This window comes from Rousettus aegyptiacus, unplaced genomic scaffold, assembly GCF_014176215.1.
Source record: "Rousettus aegyptiacus isolate mRouAeg1 unplaced genomic scaffold, mRouAeg1.p scaffold_m13_p_9, whole genome shotgun sequence".
Lineage (NCBI taxonomy): Eukaryota > Metazoa > Chordata > Mammalia > Chiroptera > Pteropodidae > Rousettus > Rousettus aegyptiacus.
In genome coordinates this window covers 17,645,550-17,663,165 of record NW_023416312.1, presented here as the reverse complement: position 1 = coordinate 17,663,165, position 17,616 = coordinate 17,645,550, and the positions used below count along the sequence as shown (strand labels likewise).

Genomic DNA, 17,616 nt, shown 5'->3' with positions numbered 1-17,616 from the left:
AAGAAAGAAATTGGGTCAGAATTAAGAAAAAATATTCTTGGACATTTAATGTCCTTAAAACAAAATCCTGTACTCTAATAAATGCTTATCTAGATAATTCTGATGTCCCTAATTAATAGTGCATTCAAGATACATTGTGATGTATATTTTGATCCACAGCTTTGCAATTATCATGCCAAATCTTCAAGTTTCACCTCATTTCTCAATGTAAGTTAATTAAGAATATTTATTTCAATTCAATCTCATAAACATATTTTGAATAGCCTCTACATACAAACATAAATAGACAGTTGAATAACTTATGGTCTCTGACTTCAGTAAGATCATATATGTAAGTTAGGCATACAGACAAAATCACAATTTACTATAGATTATAAATCCAAGATGGAAATACTATGTAATGAAAAATGAAGAGGGGGAGCACAGGGAATGGAAATAATCCTGACTGTAGGACTTGAGAACAGTTTCCAAGTGCTGGGAATACTCATTTGGCCATGAAGAGTTCACTGGCTAGAGAAGGGAGAGGGAACACAGTCCATGGCATATTCAGAAATCGATAGGTTCAAAAAAGTGTGATGTTAATTATAGTCTACTTAAATTATATATTTCAATATAGTATGAATTATATAAATATTTACAACCAAATGCCTTATAAAACTGAATGATTTCCATCATATGACCTGTGATATATTGCCATTTTTTCTCTCATATCATTATGAACAATGATCTGAAAAATTATTTAAAAAGCTTCTCCAGATTAGTAAAAGATTATTGTGTTTAGAACAAACGAAGTCTATAAATCATTCTGGGAAATTCAGCTCTTTTGTTCTAACTTGTCTTATTTTGAAAAGCACACAATTCCCTGAGATAAATAATCAATAATATAATAATATAATATAATATAATATAATATAATATAATATAATATAATAATATAAAATAATATTATATAATAATATAATATATAGTACGGTATGTGTATAATATGTATAATATAATATAATATAATCAATAATAATATTTAATAACCTCCTAAATTAAGTCTCAAGCACTAGCAATCTATTGGAATTTCATTTTCTTCTATTTTATTCATCACATCTATATTTCTTTATATGTGTTATAGACATATTAGAGTGATTAAGTCATTCTCTATTTTAAGGGGGAAGAATGCTTTTCATGACATTAAAAAGAATTAGATGTTCTTTAATTAGCCACTTTTAATTTTGATGAAGTAACATTGACAACATGAATATTATATTTAAAGCAGCATTTGGTCATATTATTATTAGGTGATTATCAAATTTATGAATGATAAAAATAAATTTAAAAATATATAACAAACATCTTAAATATAAGTCTATGTATATGTATTTCAAGCAAATATATACACACTTATTTGTCCATTTATACATAATATCTTATATAGCAACTATTGAATATGAGTTATCTTCACATATTTTCTTTCCTTTCATCTCTTTGATAAAATTGGTTATTACTTTTCTATAAATGGAACAAAGCTCACAAAGAGAATTCTTAGTGCAATTTCACTGAAACTCACTATTATATTCTTTCAACCAAGTGTGTGACTTAATGATCCTTTTAATTTTCGCCACTAGCATTAAACAAAGACAATAAAAATAAAATTAGAACAGAGGCATTAAAAGAAGAAGGATTAGTAAGTTCAAAATAAAAGATATGATACTTTTATTTATTGTTGAGAAGACATTAGTGCTCAAAAAAATGCCTTATCATAGTGTATGGTTGCAATAAAAAAAAAACTATTATTATGTTGTTTCTTTTCCCTAAAACTTTGCTTCTCTGATTATGTTTTAATTTTACTAACCTCGATATATGCCATCACAATATAAGAAGTATTTAAAAGGCTCTGTGATGGTTAATCAAATGAAACTAGATCACAGATTAGCTGGTCATTATAAAATATTTATTAATTTTGGGAAAAGTAGATCAAGGTTTCATAGTTATTATTATATTACTATATTTATTTATCAAATGAGCTTTGACTGTTTACCAATATGACTAGTTTTATGTATAGGTAAATATAGATGTAAATCACCACTTGATCTTACTCTAATCTTATTTTGAAGGATAATAGGTGTAAATACAGTTTGATGGAGTATATCAGTTAGGGTCCAATAAGGAAAAGAGTTGCTCTAGTATAATATAGTGGTTGCCAGCTATGGGTGATTCTGTCACTCAGGAGATAGTTGGCGACGTCTGGAGGTATTTTTGGCCGTCACGACAGCAGAGGCGCTACTGGCATATAATAGGTAGAAGCCGAGATGTTGCTAAACACTGTCCAAGCACAGAACAGTCTCACCCAGCAAATAATTATCTGTGTCAAAATATCAGTTCTGATGAGGTTGAGAACCCTGGTCTGGTACGAGAAATTTAACATGAGTATTAGTTACAAAAATGTGGACACAGTTAAAAAGTCCAAGGGATAGTGAAGCAGCCCAGGTATTAGGATTCATGGGAAGCAACTCCTACCTCTAGGATTTTAGGAACAAGGGAGTAAAGGGTGGTTACCAGGGCTCATGAATCAAACCAACTGAGCTATAGCTGGATTCAGGACAGAGTCTGCTGGTTGGGAGTTGGAACCAAAGAGGGAGACTCTTTCCAGTGCACACTGGAACCACTGGAAATATGCAACCCCTGCTGGAGTCACCACCAGAGGCAGAGACAAATGGAAATAAATGTTCGTGTTTTCTCTTCCTTCCGCTTATCAACCTCTCATCAGTGTTTCCCATTAGCCAAACCCAGTAGGCAGCCACTTATGAGAATCTGGGGAAATATAGGTTGCAAGAGACATAGGAGGAATGGATCTGAGAGCAAACAGTAAAGTTACCAGCACAAGAAATTGGAGACATAAAATTTCTAATTTTATTATCCTAGCATCCATGGTATTCTCACGCTCTTATTTTTTTTCTTTTGGGGGAATATGAAAATATATCAAAAGTAACAGGTATAGTAGAATTATAATATACATACCAGTGGATACAGCCCATTACCAATTCTCAGATAGAAACTAGGGAAAAAGAGGAAGTACTTGCTAAAGTAGACATTGTGGGGAAAATTATTAAGAAAAAACATATCACACATATTGAAATTAAATCCTTGGTTAATAACTTTTTCTTCCTATGTTTCTTTTAAAGTTGAGAAGATAATATGTAAATTTTTTCTTTATTCTCATTATATTGATGTCAAAAACAATGAATGTACACATTCTAAGGGAAAAGAAGATGAGTGGAAACAAACAAAAAAACCCAAAGATATGAATAAGTATTATAACACTCTTATCTCAATTAAAAATGAATATGACACACATTTTTTTCTCCAAATTAAAATTAGGTAACTGAAGTAGTGGAACTTTCTCTTCCATGGCAACTGTAGAGAAGGGGCAGATGGCATGAGTTTGTGGACAGATGGACACATGGAGAGGCCACATTTATAGTTATTGTTAAAAATTTACTTCCAGTGTCACCCAAACCTCCTACAGCATTTTGTTTTCAGATTGTCAATATTTTCTTGGTTCACCAGCATCACCTTATATATGGATGCATAGAAACTTTTGTTATGAATTTACACTTCTCAGTCATTATTTTAGGAAACCATTATAGACGTTTGACTTAACCAAGGTGATGGAAGCCAGCTTGATTAGAGCAATATATTGTTATATAAATCGCAGTTAAGACCTTAACTCTATATGATTCATCATATGGAGAACAGGGTCTATGTCCCTAATCCCAGTCTAAATGTCTTGCAGAAATCAGTGGCAAGAATGAGAATGGTTCCAAGACAATTATCACAGTTAATGGTTAAACAGTGCAGTGTGCTTATTCTCTTACTAGCAGGCCAGTGTTCGTTTTTTAAAATAATGGTTGTTAATTAAGCAAAGTTACCTTGGGAATCCCTGAGTTTCATTAGCAAACAGCACAGTTATTAACAGAAGATAAATAAAAATATTTAATAAAGAAACCAATTGGCTCCATGAAGCTATGAAACCCATGCGCTTAAGGTGTTAAAGAGTCAAGATAGAAGTGATGTGAATAGGTGATGAATTAAGAAAAAAAATGTCTTTATTGCCTTTCTTTGGTTCTCACAGTAAGCTATTTACTGGGGGACTAAAAGAATTCTTTGTTCTTCCAGATCTCAAGGGACAATTCCATAATACAAAGTACATGTGATAATGAGCAGTATTTATGATAAAAGCTTATATAGATCAATTAACTGCCCTTGTGTAGGAAGAAATTTCTAAACAAGGCCCTAAAATCTTGAACTGTACTGGAGCCCATTCATACCCTTCATTTTTAAAAAATCCGTGTCACCTTTAGAGGCATGGTCATCTCATAGTCTGTACTGCCTTGATAAAGATTCTGTAATTCTTGGTACTATGACCAGTTATGAATTTTTTCACTAGTCTAGTACATTTTAGAGCATAAGTATACTTCATTCTTCACAATTCATATATAGGGGCTAAAAGAGGATAAATTCATCCAGTATAACCAAGGACCAATCAACTCAAAGCAGGGGTGAATTTTGCATAAGAAGTCTATTTGAGTCACGAGCTAGGTAAAGCAGAGTTGAAAAAAAAAAGAAAAGAAAGGTGTGGGGTTATACAGTCAGAAGAGCTATAGCTTGGGGAAATTTTGCAAGGACTGAGTATATTTTGTGTAGTTTATGTGAGCTTGATAATTTTTGAAAGTTGTTTGTAAGACCAGGGTAAGTGTCACTGGCATGTTCACACATGAGAAAACATCAAGGGAAGACTTAATAGTTCAAGGAGGCGATAAAGGGGAAAGAGACCAATTATTTGCACTAGCCATCAGAAGGTAGAAAAATAATCAACTTGAGCCTCACAGAGAAAATTTAGGTTAAATATTAAGCAACAGTTTGTTATATATTTCAACTGCTTTCTTAAAGTCATTTCCATACTTTCCTATTTTCCCTCAGGGGATTTAGGCTTTTTTTTTTTTAACTGTAAATGGGCAATGCTTGATTTGATGTCAGTCTGTTAAAGTTATTTCAGAAATTAATAAAACTTCCTAAACTCTTTTGATGGGAAGGTTGGTGATTCTCAATATTCAGTGCTAGATGAGCAAGATAAGAATCCAACGATAGGGTTGAAAGCAAGATATTGGTGTATAAGGGGCTGGGGGAGGTAGGGCACAAATAGGTAGGGTCATTGCCCAGAATTTCAGAGATCAAAATGTTGTGTTAATCTAGGGTTGGGGAGGACTTATAGTGGACATCAACAATATAGCTTGAGAGCCTGGGAATCAAGAAAGGTATCTTGGCCAGAAATGAGCCAATGGCTCCTTGAGAGAAGTGGTTCATCAGGGTAGACCAGGAGATCATGCTAATGAACAGCTTTTGTAGAGCTCCTCATATCTTCATCATTGGGCCAGCATGATCTTCAGTGATACAGGCACCAGCCTGCAGGTAGGACCCACTTATTAAAGTCAAACAATGCTGCAGTAAGCAGCCCATGCTTATCTTGGACAAATGAGTTTTCCTCCCCTTTAATGAAAATATCTATTTAATAAAACATATTTTATTAAATATTGACTCAAAAATTTCAAAAGAAAAATATGCAAGATGAATTATATTTTTAAATTTCATGAATGCTCCTCCCACTAGTGAGTGAGGAGGGGAGGGAGATGAGAGATCTTTTAGCAATCCTGTGATTGAAGAATGAGAAGGGAAAAAGGAGAAGATAAAAAGAAAACATCTTAAAGGGATAGATTCTCAGGTATTAAAGGCCTCTTGTCTTTCCTTTAATAAATCCCTCTCCAGTTTTGAATCAATATACTTACTTAATATTCACTTACCAGACATAGACTGAGTACTAACAGCATACCAGAGATTCTTAGGCTGTTGTGTTATCAAGATGTATAAAACATCATTCGTAACTTACAGAGCTCAGACTAATTAAAAGAGCCACAATAGGATATAATGTTATGGAACTCTAGCTATGTGCTAAATGTTTATCTCCTTTAATATTCAAAACAATTCTGGAAGGTCGTCTTCATTATTATTTCCAAGTTACAGTTGAGGAAACTAAGGCTTCAAGAGGCTAAGAAACTGGACCAAGGTTACAAAGGCAGTAAGTGTCAGAGTGAGAGTTTGATTCCATGGTGTGCTAGGTTTTACTGCCAACACTTTCATTCACACAGGGCATTGCTTTTCATGTGTAAATGTATTAAACTCCCTTCAAATTTAAACACTTGAACTTCTCCCAGCATGCAGAATCAGACCAGCATTATTTATATAATATTTCAGCTCATTTATAGATGCAGCATTATTTTGCAAACTAACCTATGAAATCTGACCATGTTGGATTCCTCTGGTAAGGAGCAGGCTTGATTCCAAGGAATAGGGTATGCCTGAATGCACAGGTAGGGGTGAAGTAAACCAAGCCAGAAAGGTTAGAGATCATCTAGCAGATCATTAAACAGCTGCCTTTTAAATGTGCAGAACACAATCTTTTTGTAAGCTGGGGACTGCCTGTATCGATTCTTCCCAGGGAAGTTACTTATTTTTATACATGTGTGCTGTGTTCTATCCATAATACAGTTCGACATGGTAACACTCAAGTGCATTAGAAAATGGAAAACAGCTGCTGCTAATAATGCTATTTGTTTTTATTTGTATCGTGGAAGCAGTAAGAATATGTTTTCTTTCCCTTTTCCCAGGTATTTTTTTAATAGTGTCAAGGAGTGTGAGTAATTTTGTTAGAGTGGAAAGTGAAGACCAAGACTTTCCTGTTAAACCATTCTTTATGACTGTTTCTTCTGGTAGTTTTACCTGTCCACCAATTTATTCACTTATCAAATATGTATTTACTATCTACTATGTGCCAGGTACTGCTTTAGGTACAGAGATGACATAAAAAAAAACAGACAAAACTCCTCTATTTAAGAATCTCATATATTATGGGAAAGTTTAAAAAGTATGAAGTAAATTGATAACATGCCAAATGCTAGTATTAACAAGAAAGCTAAAGCAGTTAAGGGGGCTAGAGAAAATATAACAGGAAATTGCTGTTTTATAGATAGCAGACTGGGAAGACCTCTATGAGGAAACAGCAAATGTAAAGTCTTAAGAAATAGCGTGTGTATGTGATATTTTTTAATCTTTTTATTTTGAAATAAATGGGACTCATAGGATGTTGCAAAAATAGAGAAGTCATTCAGCTTCCATTACTGGTTACATCTTACATAACAATATACAATATCAAAACCTGAAAATTGACATTGGTACAGTTTACAGGCCTTAGTCACATCTCTCCAGCTTTTACATGCACTCATTAGTGTATATTCTATGTAACTTTTTACCATGTATAGAATTATGTAACCACCGCCACCACTATCATGATATAGAATGGTTCCATCATCACAGAGGACCAATCCAATCCCTTATAGTCACATCCATCCAGACACATCATCCCCATTCCTAATCCCCAGCAAACACTGATCAGTTTTCCATCTATATAATTTTGTCTCTTCCATAAATTTATATAAGTGGAATTATCATTTAGGGAAAGAAATGCAACAAATTGACTCAGACTTTGATAGATCACTCTAGCTGCTGAGTGGAGAACAGACAGCTAATGAGGAAGCAGGGGGGCATTGCAATAATTCAAGTGACAAATAATGGTAGTTTTAAACTAGGATGTTCGTAGTGGAGGTAATTAAAAGTAGATGAACTATGGATATCTTTGGAAGGTAGCACTGCTAGGTTTTTATGATAAATGTGATGTAAAGTGTGAAAGAGAGGAGTCCATGATGACTCTAAGTTGGACAGGGTAGAAAGAAGGGAGAAAATGATGGAAGGATCAGGTTAGATGATAGAGGGGTGGAGGTAGAAGCAAGAGTTTGTTTTTGTACTTGTTTGAAAGCTTGTTAGACATCACATTGAAGTAAAAAAAAAGAAAAAAAAACAAGTGTCATTGGACATAAGTCTGGGATTCAGGGAAGAAATATGGATTGGAGATACATGTTTTGGAGTCATCTATATGGGGATACTATTCAAAATCATGGTCCCTTGGAATACATGGCTGTTTAAGCAGGATCTTCGTGATAATACTTGTTGCTTCATATACATGGCAGTCTTTAAAATTATTTGGAACTGTAGTATAAAAGCTGTCACTTGACTGTGCTGTTTCTGGCGATCCAACTTAATTGATTTGTATGGAAAAGGCACGTCTCTGAGAGTTCTTGATATAGAAAGAATATTAAGATGCACCACTCTTTCTCTATGTTCATGATTGTAAGGAAGCTTAAGTGCTTAATGTCAGAAAACTCTGGTCACAATCCCACACTTCCATGTGGAAGCTGAGGAATATCACTGATTTACATTGAGCAATGTCTCTTGTTAGGAGAATAGAGGCAATGGGATCACAACCCTGTGCCACAGACTAAAGTTCTCTTCCATTCCCTTGCAGATCTCTCTTTTTACATTTTGTATTTCTTTTTGAATGCTCTCATTCGATTGGGTTTTTGATCCTGACTTGGTAATGTTCTAACTCTATGACCTTGGCAAGTTATTTATTTCATTTGGCCTCGGTGTCCTCATCTTTAAATAGATAGTTTGATGACATCTGTAGTCCTAACAGTCAATAGTTCTGAGAACCAGGACCCACTTTCTGTCTTATCTTTATAACCCTCTCTTTTCTTTTTGGTTTGCCTTTTACTTACTTGAGAGAATATAATGGGCTTCTCAATTTGATTAACACATCTGTTCAAAAATATCAGTGACTATTGTGACAGGTAAATTTGTACTTTTATAAAAGGTTTTTAATAACCTGAAAGAAGCTTATATTTATTGAGACAAGTAAGTTCCAGGTATTGTATACATTTTATTGTATTTAATCCTCCAAATAACTCTGCAAAGCAGATGTCATTATTATTATCATTGCTGTTATGTAAATAAAGGAACCTATTTTTAAAAAATTAAAAAAAAAACAAGTCCCACAACTAATGAGTATTGAAGGTGGGATCTCAACCTTTGTTTGGTTCTTCTAGAGCCACAATTCTCCCATTAGAACATCCTATCATCCAAATGAGTAATGTGGGCCTCCTAGACATAATGTCCTGTGGTGGAAAGAATCATATATTAGCAAAAAGGCTGAATGACACAACCTAGTTCCACTTCAGTGCAAGGCTGGCTTCTCTTGAGGAAGTCCTCCTGAATCTCTGTTTCTTCAGGGAATCTTCCAGAGCCCATAGTATAGAGTTTCCCCCAAATGATATGAGGGTCTGAGGATACCATTAAAGGGTCTTGGAGTGACACCCAGCCATTTGGAAGTCAGACTTCTTCTGAACTAAAATCAGTGTTTTTGCAGCTACAAAGGAACAGAGTCAGGGACATGGTGACTTTATATTTAGACACAATGGTCACTTTTTTCTATAATGATCTCAGCCTAGTATATCACAAGTAGTCAAAGCAACAAAGAATAGTTCAAGTAAAACTGAAAACTCCTTGCCCACTGACCTTCAGTATGTGTGCACATAGGAAGTGAGAATAAAACATGCATGAAACAGACTCACTAGATTTTCAGAGCTCTTAGCATAAAGTCTGTATGAGTTCTGATAGGGCACAGACTATTATTAAAAAGACAGAGATTCCACGTACTTAGAATTTATTGTTTTCCTTTTCAGTCACCAAAGGACAATCCTCTGCATATGTTAGCAAAAAATAGTACTGATCTTATCATCTCTAATATTAAAGTTTAAATTTGCAAGCTGTACATCTCATATTATTCATTTTAAAAACCAATATTGATTGGTATCTTGTAGTACAACTTGTACCATTGGTCAAGTTCCAATACAGCAAATATCATTGCAATGAAAATTCTATAAAAGTATGTCAACAAAACTTTTCATATTTGAGTCACCAGCCTGATAGTGTAAAGTAATTCTGAGTAAAGAATGCTAGGAGATTCTCAACAATTATTTGTCTTGGCCAACAAAACTTGACTGCATTAAACACATAGTGATCAGTATAGGATTGTTTTTAAATCAAGCTTGGGAGGCCAAATCAAAGTTGGTATGCAATAAATGTTTCTTGAGTGAATCTTGAATGGGGAGGTTCATCTCATCTACCCTAAGCAGTGTTGAATTCCCCGTTCCTAGGTCAATGCCTGGCATATAGATATTGAAAGGATAAGTGAACACAGAGCAAATTTATTTTCTGAAATGCAAATTCAATCATGCCACTTTCCTGCTTAAAATCATTCAATAGTTTCCCATAGTCTCCACAATATTATTTTGAGCAATACTTCTCAGATTTTCATGTGTATAAAAATCACCCAGGGAGCCTTTTAATAAGCAGATTCTCATTCAATAGATCTGGGGTGGGATCTGAGATTCTGCATTTCCAACAAATGCCCAGGTTATAGCTGATCTGCAGACCACACTTTAAGTAGCTGTAACATGAGCTGCTTAACATGACATGAAAGCCTGTTTTTTTTCAACAATTGGACCCCAGATCTCACTATTGCCCCAAAATGGGCTTTTGCTCCAATTGCATATTTCACTGAAAATGCTATAGTCTTGCAGTATCTCTCTGGGATGCTGGGCTTTCCCAAATTCTAGACCCCCCTTCCTCAAGTTTTAGCTCAGGCATCGCATCCACCAAAAGATTTTCTCTTGTCCCATGATCTGGATTAATATCACACTCATGTGCTTCCAGTTTAGTTTTGGGGCATAAACCTATCATATACCTTATCACAGTCAGTGTCAGTACAAGTGATGCCATCAAAATGCCTGGGCAAGATGAAAGCGGCTAGGGGACTTGTGGACATAGGTTTGGATTATACTTAAATCGTATATTTATTTGGGATGACCAAAAGAGGGACTAAAGTCTCTCAATCTACCTCTCGACACCACTGCTTATCTCCTTGTAACATGCGTTTGACCCATATGTGTGTTTCTTCCATATGTAGAACACCAGCTCTCCTATTATCACCAATACAACTCATTCGTAAAACAGAGTTGAGTTTATTTCTTACCACCTTGACAGAGCTTTGGAGTGTTTCATAGGAGGAAAGGTGAGGTTGGATCTTATTGAGGATTTGCAGTTTGGTTCAAGGTGCGTGTTTCGGTGTCGGGGCACAGTCAGGATTGGATGGAGATCATGACATTTCAACTTAGGTTTGGTGGAACCAGTACAGCAAGAATTTGAGACAAGAAGTTTAGAAAGTATTAGGGTACGAACTCTCTATTGATGTTTTCTATCAAAGAGTTGGGGACTTTCTATCAAAGAGTTGGGGACTTTGGGGGAAGTTGCTGTAATGAATAGTCAAGTTATTTGCCTGGGCAAGAGTCCTGAAATAGGAAAGTTGCATTAATGAAGACAGTAAAATGGTAAGTCATGGTAATGTAGACGGTCAGCTGTGTGAATATAAGGGATAGGTACTTTGGTTGTGAGTGTCCAAGCTGTTTGTGGTAGTAGATGATTTTGGTTCTCCAATAGATTAAGAGCTTCCTGAGGATGGGACAGTGTTTTTATCATTTCTGAAATCTCTATGTACTGCACAGCATCTGCCATAGAATAAGCATCTGAAAATTGTTGGTTGAGTAGATACTGAGGAAAGACATGCAGTCAATAAAAATGGCAACAGGATACAAACTCACCATCATTTGGAAGAATAAATATTTTCTATTGATATTTGCTACTCATTGTGGGATCCACAGACCAGCAGCATCAGTTCTACTTGAGAGCTGATTAGAAATGCAGATTCTCAGTAGCCGCCCCAGACCTAGTGACTAATTATGCAGACTTTGCATTATTAAAAATATCCCTAGGAGATTTGTATTACATTAAAGTTTGAGACATAGTGCTCTAATATCTATTTAATCCTCACCTCCTGATGAGGTATTATTAGTCTCATTCTCAGATGTAAAAGTGGAAGTCAGAAAGTTTAAATAACTTGTGCAGGGTCAAACAGCTTGTGGGGAACTGAGCCATAACTCTCAAGTGTTTTGCCTACACCACACACATCTCAGCTACTGCCCCAGCATGGGATGCAACATAGTAATCCAAGAGTGATAAACACACTCGAAAATCTAAATAATGATATACACTTTGGAAAGCACATTTCTTTTCAATTCTAATTTCTCTTTCCTTTCAAGTTTTCTGAAGCATAAAAATATGAAGAGCAGGTCTGAACAATGCTTAGGTGTGCTTTGATCCTTTTGCCATTCAAGATATTTGATTTGCATTCTGCAAAGGAGTCTCTGATAACCTCTGTGATGCAGACCATGCCATTAGCCAAGAAAGGGCTAATCCACTTTCATTTAGGAGCTGGCTGGCTGTGAGCTGCTCAAAGGGAAAGGATGTCTATTTACATATTATATTGATTATTTGTAAATAAAAGGCCCCATTCTTTCTTCTATTGTAAAATCTATAGTTAGGGAGTCAGGAGGAGGATCAAAACTGCATACATTTGCATCTGCTAAGCTGAATAACTATTTCCAGCATTACATAGATGGCACTGAAATAGCACAAGTATCAGGCTCTATCAAATTTAATCTGTCCATAAGGCAACTGCCGACGATATTTTAGAGAAGAAAATGTGATTGAAAAGATAGACAATCCAAGTAACAACTCCTGTAAAATCATATGCCTATTATAGCTGTCTTGAAGGTATAAATATCAAGTGTGTTTCTTCTTCATTTATCATTTATCTGGTCATTTGACAAGTATTTATTGAACATCTGTTATGAGTGTACATATATGCAGTGAAGCTGCAGGTGTAAGTAGGTGTTCCTGAGAATATGCATGGCATCGAGACTCAGAACTGGGAGAAGTGTGTACATAAGCTGAGGATTTCTTCAGGGGATATTTAGAGGTGGAGTAACAGGCACTAAAGAGTACACTAGTCTCGTGGTACATAAACACTTCAGCACCACTTAGGTTATTAACTTCTTGTTTTGTATTGGGTGTACTTAATTACTCTGTTTATTAAACAAGCTCATCATAATGTGTAGCTTTTGTCGTAAACAGCACAATAAAGCCCACCACATCAGGGATATCATCCACAAAATTTGGTTTGTTTCTCAACTGTCCCGACATGCACACACCTGTGTCTATAGACAGGTGCTTGCCAGAGACTGCTTCCAGGTGTGTGTCTGTGTGAAGACCCTGTGATGCCTAGCACTTTGGAACCTTTCCCTCTGGCTTCAGGAATTAACCTGAGGGCTTCTCGCTAGTGTGGGTTTTATTGGAGGACTGTAACATGGGAAAGAATGTACCTGTAAACTCAGGGTTACTGAGAGATTGCTGTAACAGAAGTAAAACTCTAGAAATAATATTCCTTTATTTAACCCATTATGCAAGTTTAATATAAGGCTTTGATAAACAACTCCAGAGCATTCGTAAGTATATGTGTGTACATGTATAGCTTATATTAGTTAAATATAAGTTAAATATGAGTTAAAATAAAGTCTGTCATTCATCCCTTGATGAGTGGACCATTATAATGGACTAAGGATATTAGAAATTGCTGGGACAATAAGCAAATAATACATATGATTTTCAACACACTTTTTAAATACATCAATGATTCACTTAAATCATTTTTGCTTTCTTTACTGCATGTAAACAATTCAGCAAACTTTTAATTTGACCCTATTATCAATTCAACATTCAATATTTAGCCAAATATTTATCGGGTGTCAATTATGCTCTAGATGCTGGAGCTACAGTTTCTAATGAGACCCTTGACACCTCTCATGTGGCTCACAATGAATGATCTACCTCAAGGTAACAGGTCTGTAGTTTACCACAGTGATTTAAAAGTTGTTACAGAAAGAAAAAGGGGCCCGTCTTTGTCTAGGCAAACATGCTCTAAGTGCTTCCAGAAACAATCTCCATTGGGGAATGCACAATGTGCATGGAGTGGAATTGAGTCCAATCCATGATCCAGCAGAGCTTCAGCCCAGGTTTTCTTTAGAGCCTTTGCTACACACAAAGTTGGCTGATGTGCCATTCAGCATCCCAGCAGCTCTCTCTCTTCACACTAGCAATGGCAAAGCTTTGTGCGGAGGCATTGCTGGCTGCTCTGAACTAAAACCATCCGTGGGGAACATAAGAGGTTTTTCTGTACACCTTATTAAGGTAGGCAAAAGTGTGAGTGTATATGTGTGTGTGTGTGTGTGTGCGCGCGCGCACGCACGCGCGCACACACACACACGCGTGCCTAAAAGCCGGAAGACATCTGTTGAAAGGAAAGTGCTCTTCTGTGGGTCTGGCTGCCTCTATGTAAGTCTTCTATTCTGATGCAGGAGTGTGTGAGCAGTAGGTGGGAGGAGATGCTTTTGTATTTGGAATGCTGAGGTCTGGATTAAGTGATATTACACTAGCTAGTTAGAGGCAGAATAAAGGGCTAGAGAACAAAGCATTCAAAATTACATCTTTCTATTATTTCTCTGCTCTCAAGTTAAACCACATCATGGTAGGGGAAATTAAAAAAAAAATCAGCAGTGAGGGCAAGTAGCCCAAATGTAAGGTTCTTTGAGCAGCTCTGGTTGCCCAGCTCTTGAAGTCTCCTTACAGCCAATTTGTTTGGCTCCTCTGTAGGGGACAAATCATATTCATTCCCCTCCTGGAGCATTTCCTTCTTCTATACTCCAATGGGGATCAGTAGAGTTTAACAGTAAAAGGCAATTATTTTTTTCAATGTTTGTGCCCTCTTCTGCTTTTAAAGGTGTTTTTATGAGACTCCTGCTAAGGGAATCTTGGTGCCTGTGCATTACGGCAGCAATTAACTTTTAGTACTAGTGCTTACGTTAAAATTTCTGTTTGGCTTTACGAAAGCAGTCATTAAAATTCAGTATGAGTAGCATCAAACTTTATCATAAAAATCTGCTTTGTTTGGAGCACCTTGATTTTTTTGAACCTACCTTCTCACTTTATATATACATTCTGGATTTCTTAGAATATCATTTTGTGTGTGTGTGTCACAATAGTAAGAAGCACTAGGTTTAACCTTCATATTGTGTTTTATTTGAGCAAAAATACTGTTGTCAAAAGTTTGATTTGTTCAAGTTTTAAGATGTAAATTTTTTTGTAACAGATCATTTCAGTTGGACACTATGTCATTGTGTATACCTTTTTATTTCAAGTACTTTTCCAATTAACATGGTTAGATGATAAAGTTGGATGATTTATCTTTTATTTATAGTTGAAAAAGTTATTAAGGGAGGTTTTAGTTCCAGTAAGAGTTTAGAAAAGATAGTGAAAACAAGTAACTGGATTTGGAAGATATCTTTACACTTCTAAATTTTACCTTTATTCACTTGGGTTGTGATATAATCATTGCAAATGCCTCTGCCTTGAAGTAAATGCATTATTTACAATGTGTGCTGCGTTTTAATAAAAAAGAAACAGTTATGGGTTCTCTGTTGAACCTTTGAATGTTGTAAATTATTTTTGCTATATTTATAACCTTTTCTCTCATGAGGTTTACTTTGAAAATGAGACGTGCTCAATAATAGGCTAACATTCAGCTTCTGTGTTTTAAATTTAAATGCTGTCAATGTTGTTATCACATCTGGAATGTGTGGGGAGAAAAGATACCAAGTTTTATTATTTAGATGAAATTGTAGAATTGCAGATTGATATTTTTCAATGCATTTTCATTATAGTTTCTGCCACGGAGGCAGCGTGAGGGCTTTCAGGAAGATGGAGTGGTGTAATTACCAGGTGCACACGTTCATTAATCCTTCCTGGCTAGAGAAAGCTTCAAGTTCTTCTCCAGTGGCCCCTCTGTAAAGCTATAAATATCTAAATTGTGTCAGCCAAGAAGTCACACAGAATGGTGGCTCTTTTTGAGTGCGATTTCATGCACTGTTGCTTTGGTCTTGCGAGGAAAGCTCTGAATTCCTTAGGATAGTCTTGTTCATAAAGTTCCAAAAACCAAATATCAAATCATTGAGAATTTAATTTAAAATACACACCTGTGATTGCAGTAATGTGGATCATAAAATATTTTAGCTCCTTTTAGCTTAGAGCTCCTCTTTTTATTTTGTCTAATCAAGATTATAGCTAAGATTTTGGAGATTTTTAAAAAGGATTTATGGCTTATGGTCCAACAATATCCATACTACTTCAAACCTGAGTACCCTTGTATATTATCTTCAGTAGTGGAATGTTTGTATTACATGTGGAGGATATATAAGATTTGGTCTAAAATAATATTTTACTGTGTTCCTTAAGAGTGGTTAAATAGTTATTAAGTATTCTTTAATGAAATAATTCCAAAATGATATTTTTCTATGCACAAACAATAGAGAAATATAAATTAAAACAAATAAAAAGTATAGCAATACACTCCAGTAATATCTTTCTTCTTATATATTCCCTTGCTCTCAATTGAAATAACTAAACTAACTAATAGGGACATCATCAAGAACCTGTTATTTCTGCAAAATACACCTAAGAACTCATCTAATAAGAATACCTTAAGAGTGACTCTTTTCATCAGAAGGATAACATTTAACATACGTACACACAAATATATATATATATTTTAAAACTCATATTGTTTCCTTTGTGTGCTCTAAAATAAAGGAGAACCAATGCATATTTAAAAGGAGTATACAGAATATGTTTACATTTTACTGGTTTACTTTAAAGGCCCAAAAATGTTATTAAAGTCATTTTCTAATTCTTTTTTATGTTTGAATGTGATAGAGTCATTGGAAATTATTTGTAGAAAATTTTATCTAGAATATTCATTTGAATATATTTTTTTCTTCCCGATGCTGCCATTTCAAAATCTGTGGATTTTTCCTTTAACTTTTAAAATTACATTAATTAATATGACCTTAAAACAGATGTCCAAGAACACTTTTGTTCTCTGGAGAATATAGTAGCCACACATTTATAGTTAGTAAAAGAAAGGGCAGGTCATACTTCTGTGTGAATGTGAGTACAAAAATGTGTGTATATGTGGGTGTGTGTATTGTGGGTGTGTTATTTTAAAAGATAAGTGAAGAGACAAATATAGGATCTAGGAACTTTTGCTTGTGGCTTTTACTCTCTAAAAACTCAGTGAAGCCACTGAGCATCTCCTTGCTCAAGGTACTTTAGGAACTATCCAGTGCTATTATCAGATTAAAGATCATTATAGCCATAAGAATGATAAAACTTATTAGTGAAAGCCAAGTCTTTTTAAAAAATAATAGTTACAACTTTTGCAAAATATGAATGCTATACACATTTACACATGTCTGTCTTTAAAAAAAAATCATTTTCTAACAGTTACTTAACTTCCATATTGAACGTATTCAGAACCCTGAAGGAACATTGCAATGTGTCCATATGTGGTATGCATCTTAAAGAAAACTTTAATGAAATCATAGGGAAATTCCTGCTGCTTTCTTTTCTCTGTTGAGTAAGTTAAAATACCTTAACAATCTGAATTTAACATTGTGTTTAACATTTTGTGTGTTTGCACATACACACATGCATTTGTGTTCACAGCAGCACGTATGGTCACAGGCTAGGGCTGTTTAAGCAGCTCTCTTTAACATACAGGAAAGATCAGCACAGTCTGACAGTGCCAAATTAACAGCCACCCTTTTAAGA

At 35.1% G+C, this 17,616-nt stretch overlaps 1 protein-coding gene across 9 annotated transcripts in view; it reads left to right on the top strand.

Moving 5' to 3' along the window:
• The window catches only part of DMD (dystrophin), a 2,254,165-nt gene that overhangs the window by 1,280,714 nt on the left and 955,835 nt on the right, over window positions 1-17,616 (top strand). Inside the window, exon 1 of one of the 9 annotated variants that reach the window (XM_036227216.1) lies at window positions 1,470-14,142. The exons of the other annotated variants lie outside the window; for them this stretch is intronic. Within the exon in view, the coding sequence (XP_036083109.1) occupies window positions 13,906-14,142 (237 nt within the window). The 5' untranslated portion in view covers window positions 1,470-13,905. Of the gene's footprint in view, window positions 1-1,469; window positions 14,143-17,616 lie in introns of those variants that run through there. 9 annotated transcript variants of the gene reach the window in all.